General features: G+C 56.7%; 6 protein-coding genes across 6 annotated transcripts; 5 read left to right on the forward strand and 1 right to left on the reverse strand.

Annotated features, from left to right (window-relative positions):
* Nucleotides 1-443: 443 nt before the first annotated feature.
* Nucleotides 444-3,572, reverse strand: C8Q71DRAFT_872270 (catalase; the record flags this gene model as incomplete). The annotated part of the gene is made up of 9 exons (XM_047928346.1): nt 444-1,007; nt 1,060-1,712; nt 1,765-2,254; nt 2,313-2,513; nt 2,569-2,785; nt 2,839-2,997; nt 3,049-3,096; nt 3,154-3,205; nt 3,412-3,572. The coding sequence occupies 9 exons, from the start codon at nt 3,570-3,572 to the stop codon at nt 757-759; spliced, it is 2,232 nt and encodes a 743-aa protein (XP_047777511.1). The 3' UTR covers nt 444-756.
* Nucleotides 3,573-3,830: 258 nt separating this feature from the next.
* On the forward strand, nt 3,831-4,950 carry C8Q71DRAFT_137925 (uncharacterized protein). The gene is made up of 3 exons (XM_047916521.1): nt 3,831-3,951; nt 4,001-4,121; nt 4,475-4,950. The coding sequence occupies exons 1-3, from the start codon at nt 3,931-3,933 to the stop codon at nt 4,696-4,698; spliced, it is 366 nt and encodes a 121-aa protein (XP_047777512.1). The 5' UTR covers nt 3,831-3,930; the 3' UTR covers nt 4,699-4,950.
* On the forward strand, nt 4,951-6,680 carry C8Q71DRAFT_137926 (Rho GTPase activation protein). The gene is made up of 4 exons (XM_047916522.1): nt 4,951-5,174; nt 5,237-5,357; nt 5,410-6,387; nt 6,453-6,680. Exons 2-4 carry the CDS (start codon nt 5,264-5,266, stop codon nt 6,590-6,592), a joined length of 1,212 nt encoding a protein of 403 aa, XP_047777513.1. The 5' UTR covers nt 4,951-5,174; nt 5,237-5,263; the 3' UTR covers nt 6,593-6,680.
* A 604-nt stretch (nt 6,681-7,284) lies between these two features.
* Nucleotides 7,285-9,368, forward strand: C8Q71DRAFT_137953 (uncharacterized protein). The gene is made up of 3 exons (XM_047916523.1): nt 7,285-7,806; nt 7,857-7,977; nt 8,034-9,368. Exons 1-3 carry the CDS (start codon nt 7,441-7,443, stop codon nt 9,254-9,256), a joined length of 1,710 nt encoding a protein of 569 aa, XP_047777514.1. The 5' UTR covers nt 7,285-7,440; the 3' UTR covers nt 9,257-9,368.
* A 677-nt stretch (nt 9,369-10,045) lies between these two features.
* C8Q71DRAFT_768360 (uncharacterized protein) lies at nt 10,046-11,884 on the forward strand (the record flags this gene model as incomplete). The annotated part of the gene is made up of 5 exons (XM_047924245.1): nt 10,046-10,181; nt 10,239-10,286; nt 10,371-11,431; nt 11,482-11,803; nt 11,857-11,884. The coding sequence occupies exons 3-5, from the start codon at nt 10,385-10,387 to the stop codon at nt 11,880-11,882; spliced, it is 1,395 nt and encodes a 464-aa protein (XP_047777515.1). The 5' UTR covers nt 10,046-10,181; nt 10,239-10,286; nt 10,371-10,384.
* Nucleotides 11,885-14,644: 2,760 nt separating this feature from the next.
* On the forward strand, nt 14,645-16,316 carry C8Q71DRAFT_849263 (uncharacterized protein; the record flags this gene model as incomplete). The annotated part of the gene is made up of 7 exons (XM_047926697.1): nt 14,645-14,686; nt 14,800-14,840; nt 15,013-15,097; nt 15,261-15,304; nt 15,349-15,570; nt 15,640-15,685; nt 15,790-16,316. The coding sequence occupies 7 exons, from the start codon at nt 14,645-14,647 to the stop codon at nt 15,817-15,819; spliced, it is 510 nt and encodes a 169-aa protein (XP_047777516.1). The 3' UTR covers nt 15,820-16,316.
* Nucleotides 16,317-17,064: the final 748 nt, after the last annotated feature.

Below are 17,064 nucleotides of genomic sequence, written 5' to 3' on the forward strand. Positions count from 1 at the left end.
CCTGCTGCTCCGTCGTATCTTCAGCGCTCGTCACGCAGAGTCAAGTGCTCACCCAAGACTCAAGGTGCGTTATGGTTCTGGACACGGGTGCCCGATGTTTGTTCCGTTGCAATCCGTGTCAAAGTCCTGTGGTAATACATCAGTACCTACGTACCTGCGATCGACTCCGGTCCAGGATGTGGATGCACGAGGTTCAAGCGCATGCGCATGAATGAACAGAACGTTGTGCATAGCATATGCCTTGGACATGTTTCAGCTCTGAGTAGACTGTAGCATTGAGTTAACCTTTCAGTCGATGCCGAGAGTGCAGTACTTACTTGAATGCATGCTGCAGGCCCCGCTGGCCTGAGCGCCTTTATGAAGTCTGTACTTTCCTTGTACGGCACTCATGCTGAAGCGCTGACGACCCACTCGGCGCTCGTTCCGAATCTTTCTCAGTTTCTGGCAGGCCGCAGCGAGTCTCGTTGTCGTCCAATATTGCAGTGAATCAAACCCATGACATCTCTTGCAACATATCCATTCGTCTGCTCTGCTATTGATACAAATGAGCTCGATGCTACAGTTGGGCTTTAATCATCTCATCTTCTGCTACTCATCTTACAGTTCCTCCCCGACGACGGCTTGGACCGGCGACCATGACTTCGACGTCGACCTCCTGGCCCTTTTCAACGTCCAGCTTCTCGCTCACATCCCTGAACAAAACGAGATTGATGGTCTGCCCCCTCGCGTGCGACTGGAGCGAGTCCGCGCTATCGCTCAGTACGCAACCATCTCGACCAGGCCGTCCAGCTCCCGCTCATAGCACCTATGCTTGCTCACCTCCAGTGCGAAGCTCGAGATGAAGCCCTTCGCGTTTTGCTCGATCTTCAGCACGTCAGCGGCGGCGGACCCCGCGTCGTACCTCCCAGCCGTGACGACACCGTAGGCCACCACGACGTCGTTGCTATGCAGGTCATGGGCGAACCTCAAGTGCGGAACGTGCAGCGCGTCGTGCACGAACTTGACACCTGATGACGAGCGACGGTGAGCGCAAATCAACGCATGTCAGCTTGTGCTCACCTTCGCCCAACGCGCCGATAGCCTTGCAGTGCCCGAATGCCTCCCGGACCCAGTGCACGGCGCGTCCCATCTTTGCCAGCGTCGCGGCATGGTCTCCGCTGGGCACGATGACGGCGTCGAACATCGTGCTCCGCTGTCCCTCAAAGTGATGGTCAGCCCACACGCCGACGTCGCCCCCCTTCTCGCCCTTCGGATACACCCTGCCCCTCCTCGGCCCTATCACCCAGCTCGTCGCTGAGCCAGCCTTGATCGCTGCACGAAGTCCCTCAACCTCCGCGAGGTCGTACCCGTCTCCGAGCAGGATCGCGATGCGGCGACTCTTGATCGTGGGCTCCTTTGGCTTGTAGTACAGCTGCGACAGAGTAGCGCTCTTCTTCCCGTGGTTCGGGCGGGCAGGCTCGCTCGGCATGACTCCTCCGACCTTCTCCGCGACTTGCTTCGTCAGCTCGAAGTCGACGTTGTTCATTACCTTCGTGTAGGTCTCGTACACGACGGGATCGTCACAGTGACTGAGCTCGAAGGAAATGGCGGACACCAGGTGCGCTTTCTCATATTCGGTCAGCGAGTTATAGAAGAGCTGAGCCTGGTTGTAGTGCTCGTTGAATTTCTCGCCGCGGTAGCGCTGCTTGACGCCTTCGACCTTCTGCGGGTAGCTGTAACGTACATCGGTTTGGGTTCAGTGTACCTGCATTTCGATGTGCTCACTCATAGTAGCCGCCTTCTTGTGTTGGCACGGGCCCTCCAATAGCCGCTCGGTTCGGCCAGTAGTTGATACTGCCCTTGGTGATCCTGTGCCGCAAAGCTCCGTCGCGCTGGTGGTTCAAGACCGGGCAAACGGGGCGGTTGATTGGTAGCTCCTGCCAGTTGATTCCGAGCCTCGTTATCTGCGTGTCGAAGTACGAGAAGTTCCTTCCTTGCAACAGGGGGTCATCGCTGAGGCCGATCCCAGGGACGACGTGCGAGGTGCAGAAAGCGACCTGCTCCGTTTCGGTGAAGTACTCGTCGACGACACGGTTCAGCACAAGCTCGCCTATGACCTGCATGGGCACCAGCTCCTCGGGCCAGATCTTGGTGGCGTCCAGAATGTCGAAGTCGAAGTCGTTCTCTGCGGACTCGGGGATGACTTGGATTCCGAACGTCCACTTCGGGTACGCGCCAGTATCGATAGCTTCGTTGAGATCCTTGCGATGGAAGTCTGACACGCCGTTCCACTCAGTCAATGGTCTGACTCTGACAAGCTTCTAGAGGCGTACCAGGGTCTTGCCCGCATAGCTTGAGCGCTTCGTCCCACATCAGGCTGCATACGCCTAGCTCGGGCATGAAATGGAACTTCACGAAGTGTCGCTTGCCTTCCGCGTTCACCAGGGTATACGTGTTCACTCCGAAGCCCTGTATCATGCGGTAAGAGCGCGGAATCCCTCTGTCGGACATAGCCCACATGACCATATGCGTGGCTTGGTAGCATTTCAGACAAGTCTCACGAGCTCACAGCGTGTAATGCACACATACCTTCGGGCTGGAGTCCAACATAATCCCAGAAGTTGTTGTGCGCGCTCTGGCCTTGGGGCACCTCGTTGTGGGGTTCAGGCTTGACCGCATGCACGAAGTCCGGGAACTTGATGGCGTCCTGGATAAAGAACACGGGTATGTCGTTTCCGACGATGTCCCAGTTACCCTCCTGCGTGTAGAACTTGACAGCGAACCCTCTGACGTCCCGAACTGTGTCCTAACATTCATCGCCGATCAGCAAGGGACCCCTCGCGCCGAGTATATGCGTACCGCACTACCGCGAGAGCCTTGGACAGTACTAAAGCGCAAGAAGACCGGCGTCGTACGCGATGGGTCCGAGAGCACAGGTGCGTAGGTATACTTTGATGCACTGTTGTCGAAGACCTTGAAGTATCCATGAGCGGCAGCGCCTCGGGCATGAACGACTCGCTATATGCGTGGGTCAGCCGACTTCAAGAAGTTCAGACGCATACAGTCTACCTCTGGAATGCGCTCATGGTCGAAGCGGTGGATCTTCTCGCGACCGATCTACCAAGCAATTGGTCAATTAAAGGCCGCAGCCTGCGGGGCGACTATTGAGCGTACCTGATCCTCCAGCAGGGAGGGTCCGACATGGGCCTTGGTTTGCGCCTTCAGCCTGTGACATTTGTGAGTGTCGGCTCTACACGCCCAGGATCCGGAGGTAGCATATATGCGCCATTTCTACGGGCAACAGTTACCCGCGGTGAGGTACGCGCCTGGTATGCTCTCACAGATAGATCATGGCGACAGTACGCCAATGGATGTGCGATATTGGGTACGCATTTTTGTCCTGCCCGGGGTTGTATGCATATAATCACTCACCAGTTATCAGTGTCCGACACGAAGACACCATGGTCTGTCGTTAGGCTTTTGGTCGGCCTCTTCGATGGGTCTTGTATGTCTCTCTGCAAGTCTGCGATCTTGGCGTTATCGGTCGCCGCAGCCAGGACTGACTGGGCGGCGGTTTTGATTGCGCTGGCCATCATGGACGGGGTACGAGGGCAAGGAGCGAAACGGATGTCCTGGCGAGGCCGTGCCTTTATGTAGGGTGATCACAGGACGGAGAAGCATTGCAGCATGACAGGAGGTGAGCTTCTCAGTCATCCTGAACGTCGACACCTTCCTTTTTTGTAAACAGGTGCCCACATTCGGACGTGCACTCACCGATCGCCTGCAACAGGACGAACGTTCCTTGCCTTATGAGTACTCATTGCCCTATACGGGATGCCATGACATCACAGCGTGCCCTCGCATTTGGTGTCACAATTGCAGTGACAGACAACGTTCGGCCGCGAACTATTGTAGGGCCTGTCGACGTGCTTGAACGTAGAGCGTCTCTCTATGAAGAGCGTGTTCGTGTTTGTGAGCGTCCCACTTGAACATTTGAATTGTCATGACTACCTTCAACTAGATCTTTGGAGCGATGTTGGAAACGAGCAGATGCAAAAGAGACATAGGCGCTACATGTCTTCTGATCGACAGTAGACGAGAACGTGCCAATGCCGCCACAAGCCACAAAATAGCCCGAAATGGTAAGAACTGAACTCTGGAAGTTGAAATGCTGTTCACACAGCGGGATCGGCGAAGGCGGAATTTGGTGGATCCCGCCGCTGTGCAATTTCTGCGGAACCCGCCATTGGGAAGCTGGAACCCGCGCGGAGGCCCCTGTGGATTCCAGTGGTAGGCTGAGCATGTAGGGCGCTTACAATACCGTTTTGATCCTGACCGCCCAATCGGGCTGAACAGGCGAGGCGCGGGCCCAGGCTGCTCTGTCGCGGATTTAGGTATGCGGATGTCGCGCATCCGCATACCCGTTTCCGAGGGTCCAAAGTGTATATAAAGCGGTCGGTATGGCCATGGTTTTCGCAAGCTCATCCGCATACAGGACGTCGCCTACTCACATCAAAGCTGCACCATGCGTACTTCACCTCGCTCGCAATCTCTCTCCACCGACCGTGCAGGCATGGCGCAAGATGCTTCTGGAAAGCCACGCTCTTCTTCACTAGACCCCGCGGGCGCTGCACAGGTTGCAGCACTGCGGGGGATCCTCAAAGACCCTGCACCGCGCTCTCAACACCGGACTGCCTCGCCGGTTCGAGGCATCCTTAAGAAGCCGTCACTGCTCCCCGACGCTTTCACCCCTGCTTCTATCGACACTACGCACCACGATACTGCTCCACCTCATCGCAATGGGACTCCGCGACAGCGGCCTCCCTCCGATGCCGACGGGGAGTACACTCGCAGCCCGCACAGGCGCGCTACCTCCGTTTCCACGCGCAAATCCTCCCTATCGTCGCAGTCAGAGAGACCCTCGACGATGAAGTCCAATCTCAGTGGTGCACCTGCAAAGAAGGGTGGTGTGCAGAGCGTGCCGCGGCTGCCTTTCCAAATTGCCTACTGGAAGGATGTGCTGCCCGACCTCACCCAGCTGCTTCATGATCGTCGTGAACGCCTGGCGGATTACGTCGACCTGGATGTATTCCACGATCAGAAGAAATCCGAGCGCGAGGCTCGAGAACAGTATCTGAAGCACCAGGACGTCCCTGCCGTGACCGAGGACCCGAAGCCTGGTGAACGGCATCCCAGTAAGCTTTCGTTATGTAATTTTAGAGCTGTCATTTTGACCGCAGTCTTTCATTTTTTAGAGATCACCAACAGGCTTGTGGTCGAAGCGATGCAGATATCGGCGACCACGATTGTCATGAAGGGCTATCAGCACGACCTCCCTTCTATTGTGTACGAGTGTGTTGAGGAGCTCTACCGAACAGGTCAGCTCGTCGCGGTATCTGACAGTCTGCGTCAGTCTCACATTCCCCTCAGGCATCTACCACCGTAAACTCTTCCTCGAAACACCCGTCAAGCACAACGTTGACAGGATGCGCCGCATCTTTGACCGCGGCTACAAGCGGCCGCCAGGTGTGCGTATCGGGCCGCTCGCGAAGTATGCCACCAAGGACGTCTGCGGGCTGCTCGAGCACTTCTTGGAGCGCTTGCCCGATCCCATTGTCCCGCGCGACATCAACTACGGGCTCTGGTGCTGGTGCGTCAACCCCGTGCTCCAGCGCGAATGGGACATCCGCTTCCCGCCCGTCATCAAGCGGCGGCGGCGGACGATCCGGGGCGAAGTTCCGGAGATGGAGCACAAAATCATCGAGGATCCGAACCTTACCCCCGAGGAACGCCGCGCCGTCCGCGAGGAATTCGACGCGCCGCTCGTCGAGATCGCGCGGTACACGCTGCGGCTCCTCTCGGTCGAGCACCTGTCGCTGCTCGTGTACCTCTTCGACTTCTTCAAGTGCGTGATGGACCACCCTGAGAACGGCATGAATGCGGAATACCTCGGCGAGAAGTTCGGGTACATCCTGCTCGGCGGGACGAGCTACGCGGCGGGGCGCACGCTGATGATGTGGCTGCTCGAACGGTGGGAGAGGGTGTCGAAGGGCCTGCTGGACATCGCACCCCCTGGAACGCGGCGTTTCGTCTCGCACGAACCGGACATCAAGTCCATGCGCGCTGCGGAGGTGCGGAGGCGCAAATATGCGATCTCACCGCATCAGCCGTACGAACGCGTTCAAGCGTGCGGCGATGAGTCGTCCGACAACTCCTCGCGCACGTTCGTGAATAGTTATGAGGAGGGACGAGACAACGACGAAGGATCTGTCCTGGATTACTACTATTCAGAACACAAACACAAACGCGACGTCCACGAAACGCCCGCAGTCGGTCAAAGGACCCGCAAAGGCCCTCAGTCGAGGCGCGAGGACGAAGCTCATAGGCCTCGTCGGTTCGCTGATATAGGTCAGTCGTAACACTCTGCGTGACCTGGACGACGACGGGGCTGACAATGCATGGCCGTTTCACAGATGACGACGAGCTCGAACTCGAAATCCGAAAGCCTGAGAGCCAGTCTTTGCGGCGATTCCTGCGCAAAGAGCAGCGTCCGCGTAACAAGCGCCGCGACACGCTCGAGCAGGACTGTGACGACTACGGTAACTACTTCTGAGGTCATGAATCAAATAGTAACAGAGGAAACAATGTCTACGTCTGTACCACAATACAACTTCTATGATGACTCGGATGCGTCCAATCGATCTGAACATTCAAAATTCTGGACTGGGAACGGCTGTAACGGGTCGGTACATCAGGCTCCTCCTCATCCGGCAGGGGATAGAGGGACCTTTCGAGAGCGAAATACCGCTGTGCTTCTTGTCGTTTCTAAGTCCTGTGCAGTATGTATCCGGAGAATATTCAAGTGAGGATCGGGCGAGGATGAACCTGTTCCCTGCACGTGATCGCGACGCGTTTGATGGCGCACCGTACTCAGTGTCACTTCTTCCCGTCAGAAATGTGCTCGTTCACCGACTTTTTCTTGCCTACAACATTGTCGATGTCCTATCACTCGAAATACTATGGCAAATGTTGGTGCTAGCGCGGCGACTACGGCCGTGAAGTGTAACCTCACCGGCTGTCGCCGGTAGAGCTACGGTGACCTTGAGTAAACACGGTTGTGTGTGTTTGATAGCGAGGGTGTAAGTTGGTAGAGATGTAGCTGAAGGGAATGGGGTTGCTATGAGTGGTGAGTGATTCGTACTCAGTCTACTATCCCGCGAGCCTGACGTAGAGATGCTCTGGTGCAGCGCGTGGCCTGGGGAATTCTCGTCCTGCGTGACACCTCGCTTTGTCATGTCCCAAGTCCCCTCTGGGAACACAAAGCGAGCACTGGGATTGGTGGCCACTCAGGAACCACTTCGACGATGGCCACAGAAGGACAAAGGACGCTTTGACAATGTTCGAGGCCGAGTGGCACACCGAGTGGCATGCCCGATATAAAGGGATCACTATGCTGAATGTATGCCAATACCTCCCTCCTCCGTTTCTACTCGCTTTTACAGCAGAGACACTGATACCATGCATCGTGCCCTCTGTATCTCCGAGATCCTCCGCGAGGTCCTCATCTACGCCTCACAGCAGTGCATCCGAGACGCCACTTCCCAACGTGTATGTACATGGCACGCTTGCGGAGACGAGCTGTCCCATTGTTCAACCTCGTGCGCGTACAACACTGAAACGCATACACGTCCAACGCCTCGACACATGTTCCTGCTTGCAGTCGTGCTAAGCTGCAAGACATTCTCGAGCGTCGCGCTCGATTTGTTGTGGCGTGTCCTTGACTCGCCGGAGCCTCTTCGGCGATTGATGAAGTGCTACAACATCTCAGTACGTGATCTGCCCAGGTGTGCACAATATGACTCTGAATACATCCACAGGACGTGGAAGACGACGCTTTCCAGACATGCACGCGTTATCGAGCTTATGCTAACCGTGTCAAAGGCATACACTCCGGCGGCGATGTGTCTCACTACCGCGATGCTGCCAGGCGAGCAGGGGGTGAGTACCGGGAGGTCATTGTGATGAACGAAGCATCAAGACTGACACGCGCTCAGCACGCACCAAACAGTTTTTCACCCTCCCGAGACTCCGTTCAGTCCGTATTGACGTCACGTCTTCCTCCAAGTACCAACGTCCCTTCGGACTGCTCACAAACGCGCTCACCGACGTATGTCTTTCATTCGTCGGCAACTCGCGACACTGGTGTCGAGCCAGGGCGTCGAGCTACGTCGACAACTACCTCCAGTCGTTAACCAAACAGCCCTTCCTGAATACGCTGGAACTCGACTGGATCCCGCTCGTCCCGGACCCTGCGTTGCTTATCGGGCTTCCGATGCTGCGGACGCTGCGGGTTGCGCTGCTAGCGAATGTCGTCGAGGCGATCCCCTTCCTACACGTATTGCACAAGTCCCGCGTCTCCGATGTCCGCGTCTTCATCGAACAGGAGGACTGCGACATCCCTGTCGTGGACTACCACAGAACGAGTGTCGGGGGCTCCGTGGAACTCTACCTGAGCGGAAACCCCAGTGCGCTCTGCTTGGATCGCCTGATGGGCATCTTCCCGGAGGGCGAGCGCGCGACGGAACTGCACCTCGCCTGCGAGTTCGAGTGCCCCAATAACCGTGCGTTCGCAGAGTCGCCTCTGTCCAGCCCCGCCGTCGACGCTCTCTGCCGTGCGCTGCGCTGCGAGCGGAGTACCGCCGCCGTGGCTCTCCGCGCCCCTCCAGACCTCACTCGGTCGTCGTCCGACGGGTGGTTCACCTTCGCCGCGATACAGCCGCTGCTCCGACTACGATGCATGACGCGATTCGAGGTCAGCGCGAACGTCCGCTTCGAGCTCTCCGACGCGAACATGGACGCCCTCGCGCGCGCGTGGCCCGACCTCGAGGCGCTCGAACTCCGCTTGTACCACGACAGCCTGCAGGGCCGCGGCGTCCTACCGACGACGTGCCCCACCTTCCGCAGCTTGGTCTCGCTCGGTCGACACTGCCGCAGGCTGTGCGAGGTGCACCTACCATTCCGCGCTGACCTGGACGACTTGAGCTGCGAGGAATGGTCGGCACCACATGAGGCGAATCGGTCTGTTCGATGGCTCACGGTTGATGGCGGAGAGGTCTTGTGTAGTGAGGGCAAGGTGGTAGGCATGGCTCTGCAGCGGATCTTCCCGTGTGCGACGCTTGACACGCACAACGTCTTTGACATGGTGACATGGGATGGTATCATACAGGCGAAATTACGGTCGAAATTGAACACAGACATGTACAGACATTCAATCTAATGTAATGTTTTTGTCTGTTTCGTACTTTCTGCTCTCACAGTCAGGCTCCTCCCCATCCGGCAGGGGGGATAGAGGGACCAGTCGAGAGCGAAATACCATTGTGATTCTTGTCGATTCTAAGTCCTGTGTAGTATGTATCCGGAGATTCAAGTGAGGATCGGGCGAGGATGAAAACCTTTAGTGGGATGTGGCTCAGGTGTGGCGGTCGGGGCATCGGGGTACAAAACATTGTATTACAGCCACACTCTCGATGCTTCCCTCTTGCCCCCCCCCCCCTGGCGGATGGGGAGGAGCCTGGTTGATGAGTCGTAGTATTATAATTGTGCGCTGGGGCGCCAGTTCGGCTAACCGAATTGGTGTACTGCATCGACATGGTGGGAATGCGGACCTCTAGGGCAGATTGTCTGACATGTATCCGATGATCGCTGTCGCGCACCGCGTCGTGTTATGCGCATGCTGCGTGGCTAAATGGAACTCCTCCTCCTCCTCCTCCTCCTCCTCATGCCGCAATCGCTGGATACTATGTGATCACGTGATCGTGTTACAGTTGCGATCCCGTTCATGAGACATCGCAGGTCACCGACTGTCCTCTTTTCAGTGTCTTGTGACATTATCCATGTCATACTAATGTTCCGTCGCTCTCAGCCAGTCCTGTCAATTGGTCTGACAATCCACGCCTTTCAATTCACTGTTCTCGGCATGGTTCGGCTCAATCAGGAAAATATGTGACACGTGGAGAGCACACGCTATCCGAAGTGAGCATGGGACGCACTTGGCTCTGCTCTGCACTCCGACCACTGGCAAGTGCAAGGCCTTGCGCTCTGCAACCTTATGACTGTCGAGAACTAACAGGAAACCCTAGTGATCAACATCGGACATCAGGAGGGAAATATCCACAGGTAAACGCCACGCCACCACCGTGACGGTAAGTACATCTTTGGGGAGGCTGAGCCAATCGCGAAGGTATTCACTCGTTTCTCAGGTCAGTGCAACCGCGGCGTGATTCTTGGTGCTCCCCTGTCCTACTGTTGTATGTACATACCCATCTAAGGTGAACCGGTGCTGAAGCCATTCGCGACCACAATGACCGAAACGTACGTCGGTGCTCACAAAGTGCTGCACATCAAAATGACATCCCCAACCCGATCCACCGGCGAGCTATTATCCCTCAACAAGGACGTCCTCGAGGAGCTCGTATCGTTCCTAGCATCTCCAGATGCTCTCCGTCTCTCAATGACAGCGCGCGGCCTGCGCTCCATCGCGAAGCGCCGCTCGCTCGCCGACATCAGGCTACGCTCGACGGAGCGGGCGACGCTTTTCTGCAGGTACATGCTCGCAGACATCCCCGATCGCCTGCGATGGCTGCGCCGACTGGAAATCCACCTCGGCACCTTCTACGAGGAGCGCATTTCGCTCGCCATCCCGGGGCTCGTGCGCGTGCTGGCCCACGCGCCCTCGCTCAAGTCGCTCACCTTCGACGACGCGGAGGTCATGCTTGAATCCGGCATCCTCGCGGCGGCCGTGCGCATGCTCACGACGCTGGAGGAACTCAATCTGCGCAAGTACGGGCTCCTGGCCGTGTCCACGGTCCGCCGCCTGTGCAGCGACCTGCGCAAGCTCAGCCTTACCGGGATGCTGCCCACCCGCCGTCACGTCGTCCTCACGACGCTCTTGTGCCCGCCCAAACACTCGGAGCATATCACAGACGACGACCAGGCGGCAGTGCGCTGGAAGTCGATCCGCGAGCTCGAGCTCGAGGTGGCTTGTCCGACCCATTCGATACCCCACCAGGCGATCGTCGACAGCTTCCCGAACCTCATTCATTTCCAGTTCAACGTCACGGACGTGCAGACGAACGCCGACATACCAGAACCCGCTCTGACCCGCGCCGGATGGCCACATCTAGACTGGATGGGGGGCACGCCCTTGTCGCTGGGCGGCTTCAAAGGGCCCGTCAAGTGCCTCCGGTTGACGGAGGAACGGCCAGGCATCCTTCATGAACACGGAGGTGCGGTCGTGAAGGATCTTGACCCGGTCATGCTCTGCGTCGCGATGCCTCCCGAGCCCGACAGCCAGGTCTGGAAACAATTGGTCGAGCGGTCACATCGACTGCGCTACCTGCGCATTGAATTGTCCAACTCTGGAGAGCATGCGGCAGAGCTTGACGAAATGAGGGTAAGCATCGGATGTCTCCCGCGCTCTGATGATACTCAGACCCCTGGTAGGCGTACGTGCCCGCCGCGCTAGGCGATCTCGACATCGTCTGCATCGGCGTGGACATCACAGACCTCCAAGGCGGAGTCGTCTTCTCACCTCTCGTAGAGTCACTTGCACTGCAGTTGGCACAGTGCATCGACACCCTGCGGTACGTCTGCATCCGGGCAGGCGCGGCCTCCGCCGACTACGAATGGCACGGCAAGATTACATGGTGGAGAGTGATTGGCTCCAACGAGGGTCGGCAGGTGAAGAACGTCACGACTGGCCTCGGCACATACGTTGACAACTACCTCACTTCTGTCGACTTTGAGCAAACACTATCACTCGACGGTGAGTCCTCTGTCGGAGTCTGTACTGTCTGCGCTAATCGGAGGCTGGATCAGATGCGCTTCTCTTTCCTGCTAGTTAGGTGTCTGGGTCGGCGGCAAGATGAGTCGATCCCGGCGGCTGCGAGACAACAAGACCGGACGGATTTCGTGAGACTGGGAGTGTTGTAGTATGTAGAGGAGACAGGAGGTCTCTCCTGTCACACTCGGTCTCGCAGGGCGCCGACGTTCACGCGCACGCCTCCCGGGCGCGCAGGTCTGCTGCGTACCACTACGACAACGCTACACGGACTACGCCCCGCAGTCCTCGACACGAACACGTCCCGTTCGCGCACTCTCGCTGGGCACTCGTCCGACGCGCCGATCTCCAACTTCGCTCCCGGTGCTTGCGCAACTCGAAGCCCCGCGTCCGCGTCGGACACCAGCACGGCGGCCGATTCGACGCCCATCAATGCGGCCAGCTGAGGTACGTATTGGGCTGACCGGGATGAGAGCGCGCCGTCATGGATTCTCTCGCGAAAGTAGGCTCGCGAATGCTATCTCGCAGCGCCGGCAAACCTTCTGCGAACACCGACACCCCGCCTCTCCCTCACGTGGAATGAGACTACCGGCGGTAGCATTGAAGCTGCCAAACGCGGCCGAGTCGGTGAGCGCATTGCGACATATCAACCCTCGCCGCCCGCCCTCTGCGCGGTGTGCAGCATCGATGTCCGGGACGAGACACCCTGTCAAGTTTTGCTCGGTAAGTGGATCTCGAGCGCTGCTGATATACAACTCACCTTAAGGTCGAACCGCAGGGCCACCCGCACTAAACAGGGCGTCCACACCAGCTGACGCTCGACAGCTACGGACTGCCGCAGCATGCCCGCATGCTCTCGCTGAACCGGCGCAGGCGTCCGTAGGCGGCGTGCCTTCGCGACCACCCACGCACCTAGCCAATGTGCGCTGCATGCCTGGTCGACCAAGATGCGGTCCGTCGATCCGTCCGCTGGACTGCGGTGACGGCGGCTGAGGTGACGGGAATACTGAGGTCGCCAAACGCGGCCTCAGCGAGTGCATTGCGACCACCAACCCGCAACCTCGCCACCTGCCCTCTGCGTAGTCGATGACCGGCCCGCGAGCTTCGCGAAACCCATCATTCGACGTGTCCAGTCAGGTCTCCATTGGTAAGTCAGTCTCGGTTGCTGCTGATGTACAACTCACCTCATTGTCGAACACCAGACCCATCTCGGTGTTCGCACCAGCCGGCGCCGCTTGTCAGGCATGGGCAGACAGTAGGCATGGACTCGCGAGAACATACACTCGCGTGAGCGTGTGTCCCGCTGACCGGAAGGCCCTAGAGTGCGCCCAAGAGTGCGCCGTCTGCGTTATGGATACCGCCGCACCAGACTGACGCGTGCGTGCTCCAGAACTGACCGTGCTCTTCGTAGCGTGCAATCGGTACGAGGTCGGACTAGACGTGGGCTGGCTTGTGAAAGGTAGGGTACTCTGTCTTCGGTTCGTCAGCTCTGTGCGGCTGCGTACAGATGTTGTCGCACGTCTCACCTTGTAGAGGCCAGGCTATCCAGGCTGCATGCCCTGCTCGCACCTGTAGATGCCGAGGTTGGCGTGGCGAGGAACTGCGCGCGTAAGCAGGCCTTCGCCGCCGGAGGGAGACTTAAGCCTCATGATCAAATCCGGAGGGGTACCTTCGCAGCGAGTGTTAGGATCATCACGGCCGTGCAAGTGTGGCTGAGACACCGTAGCCGTGAGGGCGCGCTCGCGCTGAGCTCTGGTCGCGACGCGACGAGGGATGATCGATGCCGTCCGTGCCCACTACATCGTTCGTGGCCACATCACCGTGTTCGCGCCGTCTCCTGTAGCTCCAACCAGGGATGGTGCAGCACGTCGTCTTCATTGACCAGCGCGCGGGTTGGGGATGACTCGGACTGAGTCTTGTCCTCAGCGACCGGCGGCGTGCGGAAGTCTGAAAGGGCACACCAGGCTTGTCAACGTCTGTGAAAGAGCGGCTGAATTGAGACGACATACCTGCTATGAGACCAGGGAGGACATGTCCACGGTGGTGGGCGTGCTTAGGCCTGATCCCAATGGTGGTGGTCGGTCGTCATAGATTCACGACGGGGAGTGGCTGGCGGTACAGAACAATGATGACATGTACATATGAGGGTGATTCTTTACTGATGTCCCATACAATTTTGTGGCGACTGATGGTATGACTGTATCTGTTCCGTGTCTGTGTATGTAATAATTGCAATGTGAACATGTCAACTTAGTGTCTCGGTGATTCCCTCGGCAAATCAGACTGATCCTGGAATACTCTCGTTGCGAGACCTACATTCAGTGTACGTCATTGGACACTTATGTCTGATCCGTGGAGTTCATCAGTTGCTAACACTGATTAAGAGTCATCCGAGCTGTGGTTGTTATGTCCTTAGTAACTTCCAAGTAACTTCTCCCATCTTAGGTTACCCGGTGCCTGGGCATTCTCCGCTCACGGAACTGGACACTCAATCACTGCCGCCGGCAATGTCGGGATCCAGCCTCTGCAGTTACCCGCTGCCGCTCACACTTGTCCGAGTAAGGACATGCCATTGTCAAATTTGGCCAAATTTGTCAATGCCGTGTCCTCGCGTCGCACGATGTGAGCGGCTCAATGCCATCCAGCACGGCGGTCAGTCTGGGTCTCATGTGCCCATTATGAAGCTCCGAGTCTTCGTGTCTCAAGTCAAGTCACTCACCTCTGGTAGACTGTCCAGATTCGCACCACGCTGGAAACAAAATATATTTTGCACATGCAACTGATGCTCCGGGATCAATCACAGACAAGCAAGCCATACAGCCCAGAATGTACAAGAGGAGAGAATATACCGTCTACGTCGTCGTGGTGGTAAGCCGTAGATGGTAATAGATATGATCGCCCGATCGCCTGAGCGCCAAGTTGAGCTCAGGCGCCACCAGTTACGTTCCTTCCATCTACTGGTCTTTACAACATGTACTCAGTTGTCTGCCACAGACACATGCGCGACCGGGAGGATAGCCCCGTGCGTCTGGATACGCGCAGGAAGAGTCTGGTTATCACCGACCTGCGTCAATCAGAAAGATCAGGTCTCGACACGGCAATACTAGTAAGGACTCGGGCTTGCTAACAGAACTGGTGAGTTTGTTCAGTGAATGTCCATTGTCGTGAATGACAGGTTGTTGATGATATTACAGTGTCGGAAAACGAGCTATGAGGCTCGAGAAACCGTTCCCCAAGTCAGATATTGCCGGCGCTGTCAACGACTATTGTAACTTACTGGTACGCATGCGAGGCCTGTATTACCTGTCAGGAGACATGGAGATAGCCTAACGGATGCCATGTCCTCAGCCCGTATACAGGGCCGCGTCCGTGCAGCCTGTGTCTTTGCTTGGTAAAGTGGATTTCAGCTTTGCATGCATGAATTGATGCCCAATCGATCCAGATGGGCCTCTCAAAGTTCACCAATTTAGTGCACTCTTGTAATCGGTACGTGGCTCATAACGTATTTACCAATCTTATCATGATCTCAGGACGTATCTGGCAACGCTGTCAAGCGCTGTCGTCGCCCATCCAAGTTCCGCCCTGTACGGCCGCAGCAGCAATCGCGATCGCGTGTCTGACCATTTGCAGACAGATCCGGGCAGTCTCCAATTAGTGTACCTCCGAGGACAAGTCACCACTCGACGTCGGCGGCCGAAGACATGTGTGGTGATGCCGGCGAGCAACACGGTGATTTGGAGTTGGTCCTCCCGGTGCGCAATGGACAGCATCGTGCGCGTGTAGTGTAGCTGACGAGTGACTGGTTCTTGATGATATTACAGTGTCGGAAAACGAGCTAAAGTTGGGCTCGAGAAATCGCTCTCCAAGGTATGTACAGCCTGAATTCCGCTGCCCAGGATTATGGTACTTAATGGTACACACGGTCCGTACTCACACAGAGATAACCTGCCAGGCTCTGTGTCCTCTCTCAGTTAGTAGTAGCTCTCGGCTTCGCATCTTGAATGCACTAATTGATGCCCAATGCGATCCAGATTCCCTCAAAGTCCACCAAGCTAGCATGCTCATGTAATCGGTACGTGGCTCATAATATATTTACCAATATTATCCCACATTCGGCGACGTGTCGTTGCCCGCCTTTCGCATTAGTCCCATTCTGTACAGCGGCAATCATGAACGTGCGGGCTGCCGCTTGGCTCGGCAGTCGTTGTAGCAGGGAGGCGGTGACCAGGATGGCTTTGAGGTCGACTGCGGCGAGAGGGTATGAAATGTACCTATGACGGTGACTGTTTGTTATCCGTAGCGGCTGCGATAGTGCGATCTGTGAGCTTCAGGTGCCACGAGTCTGTTGTGCGAGAAACAGCGTTGAGAGCGCGAATGCGGACCAGTAGTAACTTGTAAGACATTTGTACGTGCGGAATGGGTGTCCAGGTACCCACAAATGATGATGTTACAGTGTCGGAGAACGGGCTACTATTGACTCGTTCTGATTGCTTCTCCCGGATAGTGTACTTGGTAGTCACCGCAGGACGTCGAGACGGCGACTCGACCGTGCAGAATGACGTCGGCGCCGATGTATTACCCTTATTCATTTGATGACCGAGGTAATGATGAGCAGAGAACATTGTCGTTGCCAGTGTTCACTGGTATGTCATACACATATTTGTATCTTGGTATAGTGTTTCGCGCGAGCGAATACGGTCTGAGAGAACATTGCGATAGCCGACCTTAACTCACAAATTGGCTCGTATGTCAAATACTGACTATCTTCGGCAACGGAACAGTGAAGTTAAATGGGCAATAATGACAGCGTTGATGGGGACAGAAGGGTTGGAACTGGCGAGCGAAAATGAAAGACGCACTTGTAGCTGGACTACCCGGGCCGGCGTGCATACGATGGCTCTTGGTTCGTTGACAGAGACGATCGCGCCGCTCACATAGCCTAAGTAGGGAAGACATGCTCGTCTTCGTTCGCAAACAGACCTATCGGTCTATACTGACTTTGCTGCGCCGGTCAATAGTTCGCACCGCCGAAAATTGGTTGACCGTAGCAAAGTGACTATATTTCTTCCCGGGCAGTAACATACAGTATTTCGCGAATGTACTATACCTTGCTGTTGACCTGTGCCCGGCGAACTGTCCCGAAAGCTGCCCCGTACTCACTGCACATCTCTGTAACCGTACCCAGTGCTGCTTCCGTCGTCCTCTGGCCTATCCGTCTACTTGTCTGATCCCTCGGCCTGTCCGTC

The sequence above is a fragment of the Rhodofomes roseus genome (assembly GCF_022264815.1).
Source record: "Rhodofomes roseus strain CIRM-BRFM 1785 chromosome Unknown C8Q71scaffold_14, whole genome shotgun sequence".
Classification (NCBI taxonomy): Eukaryota; Fungi; Basidiomycota; class Agaricomycetes; order Polyporales; family Fomitopsidaceae; genus Rhodofomes; species Rhodofomes roseus.

What these genes read in the sequence shown, in the direction of transcription:
- C8Q71DRAFT_137925 (XM_047916521.1), top strand. Translation starts at nt 3,931, where the DNA reads ATGAAGAGCGTGTTCGTGTTT. An exon ending in TGAAGAGCGTGTTCGTGTTT is followed by an intron (nt 3,952 to 4,000) that starts GTGAGCGTCCCA and finishes ACCTTCAACTAG; the next exon opens with ATCTTTGGAGCGATGTTGGA. An exon ending in CCACAAAATAGCCCGAAATG is followed by an intron (nt 4,122 to 4,474) that starts GTAAGAACTGAA and finishes ATCCGCATACAG; the next exon opens with GACGTCGCCTACTCACATCA.
- C8Q71DRAFT_137953 (XM_047916523.1), top strand. Translation starts at nt 7,441, where the DNA reads ATGCCAATACCTCCCTCCTCCGTTTCTACTCGCTTTTACAGCAGAGAC. An exon ending in TGAAGTGCTACAACATCTCA is followed by an intron (nt 7,807 to 7,856) that starts GTACGTGATCTG and finishes ATACATCCACAG; the next exon opens with GACGTGGAAGACGACGCTTT. An exon ending in TGCTGCCAGGCGAGCAGGGG is followed by an intron (nt 7,978 to 8,033) that starts GTGAGTACCGGG and finishes ACACGCGCTCAG; the next exon opens with CACGCACCAAACAGTTTTTC.
- C8Q71DRAFT_137926 (XM_047916522.1), top strand. Translation starts at nt 5,264, where the DNA reads ATGCAGATATCGGCGACCACGATTGTCATGAAGGGCTATCAGCACGAC. An exon ending in TGAGGAGCTCTACCGAACAG is followed by an intron (nt 5,358 to 5,409) that starts GTCAGCTCGTCG and finishes CATTCCCCTCAG; the next exon opens with GCATCTACCACCGTAAACTC. An exon ending in TCGTCGGTTCGCTGATATAG is followed by an intron (nt 6,388 to 6,452) that starts GTCAGTCGTAAC and finishes GCCGTTTCACAG; the next exon opens with ATGACGACGAGCTCGAACTC.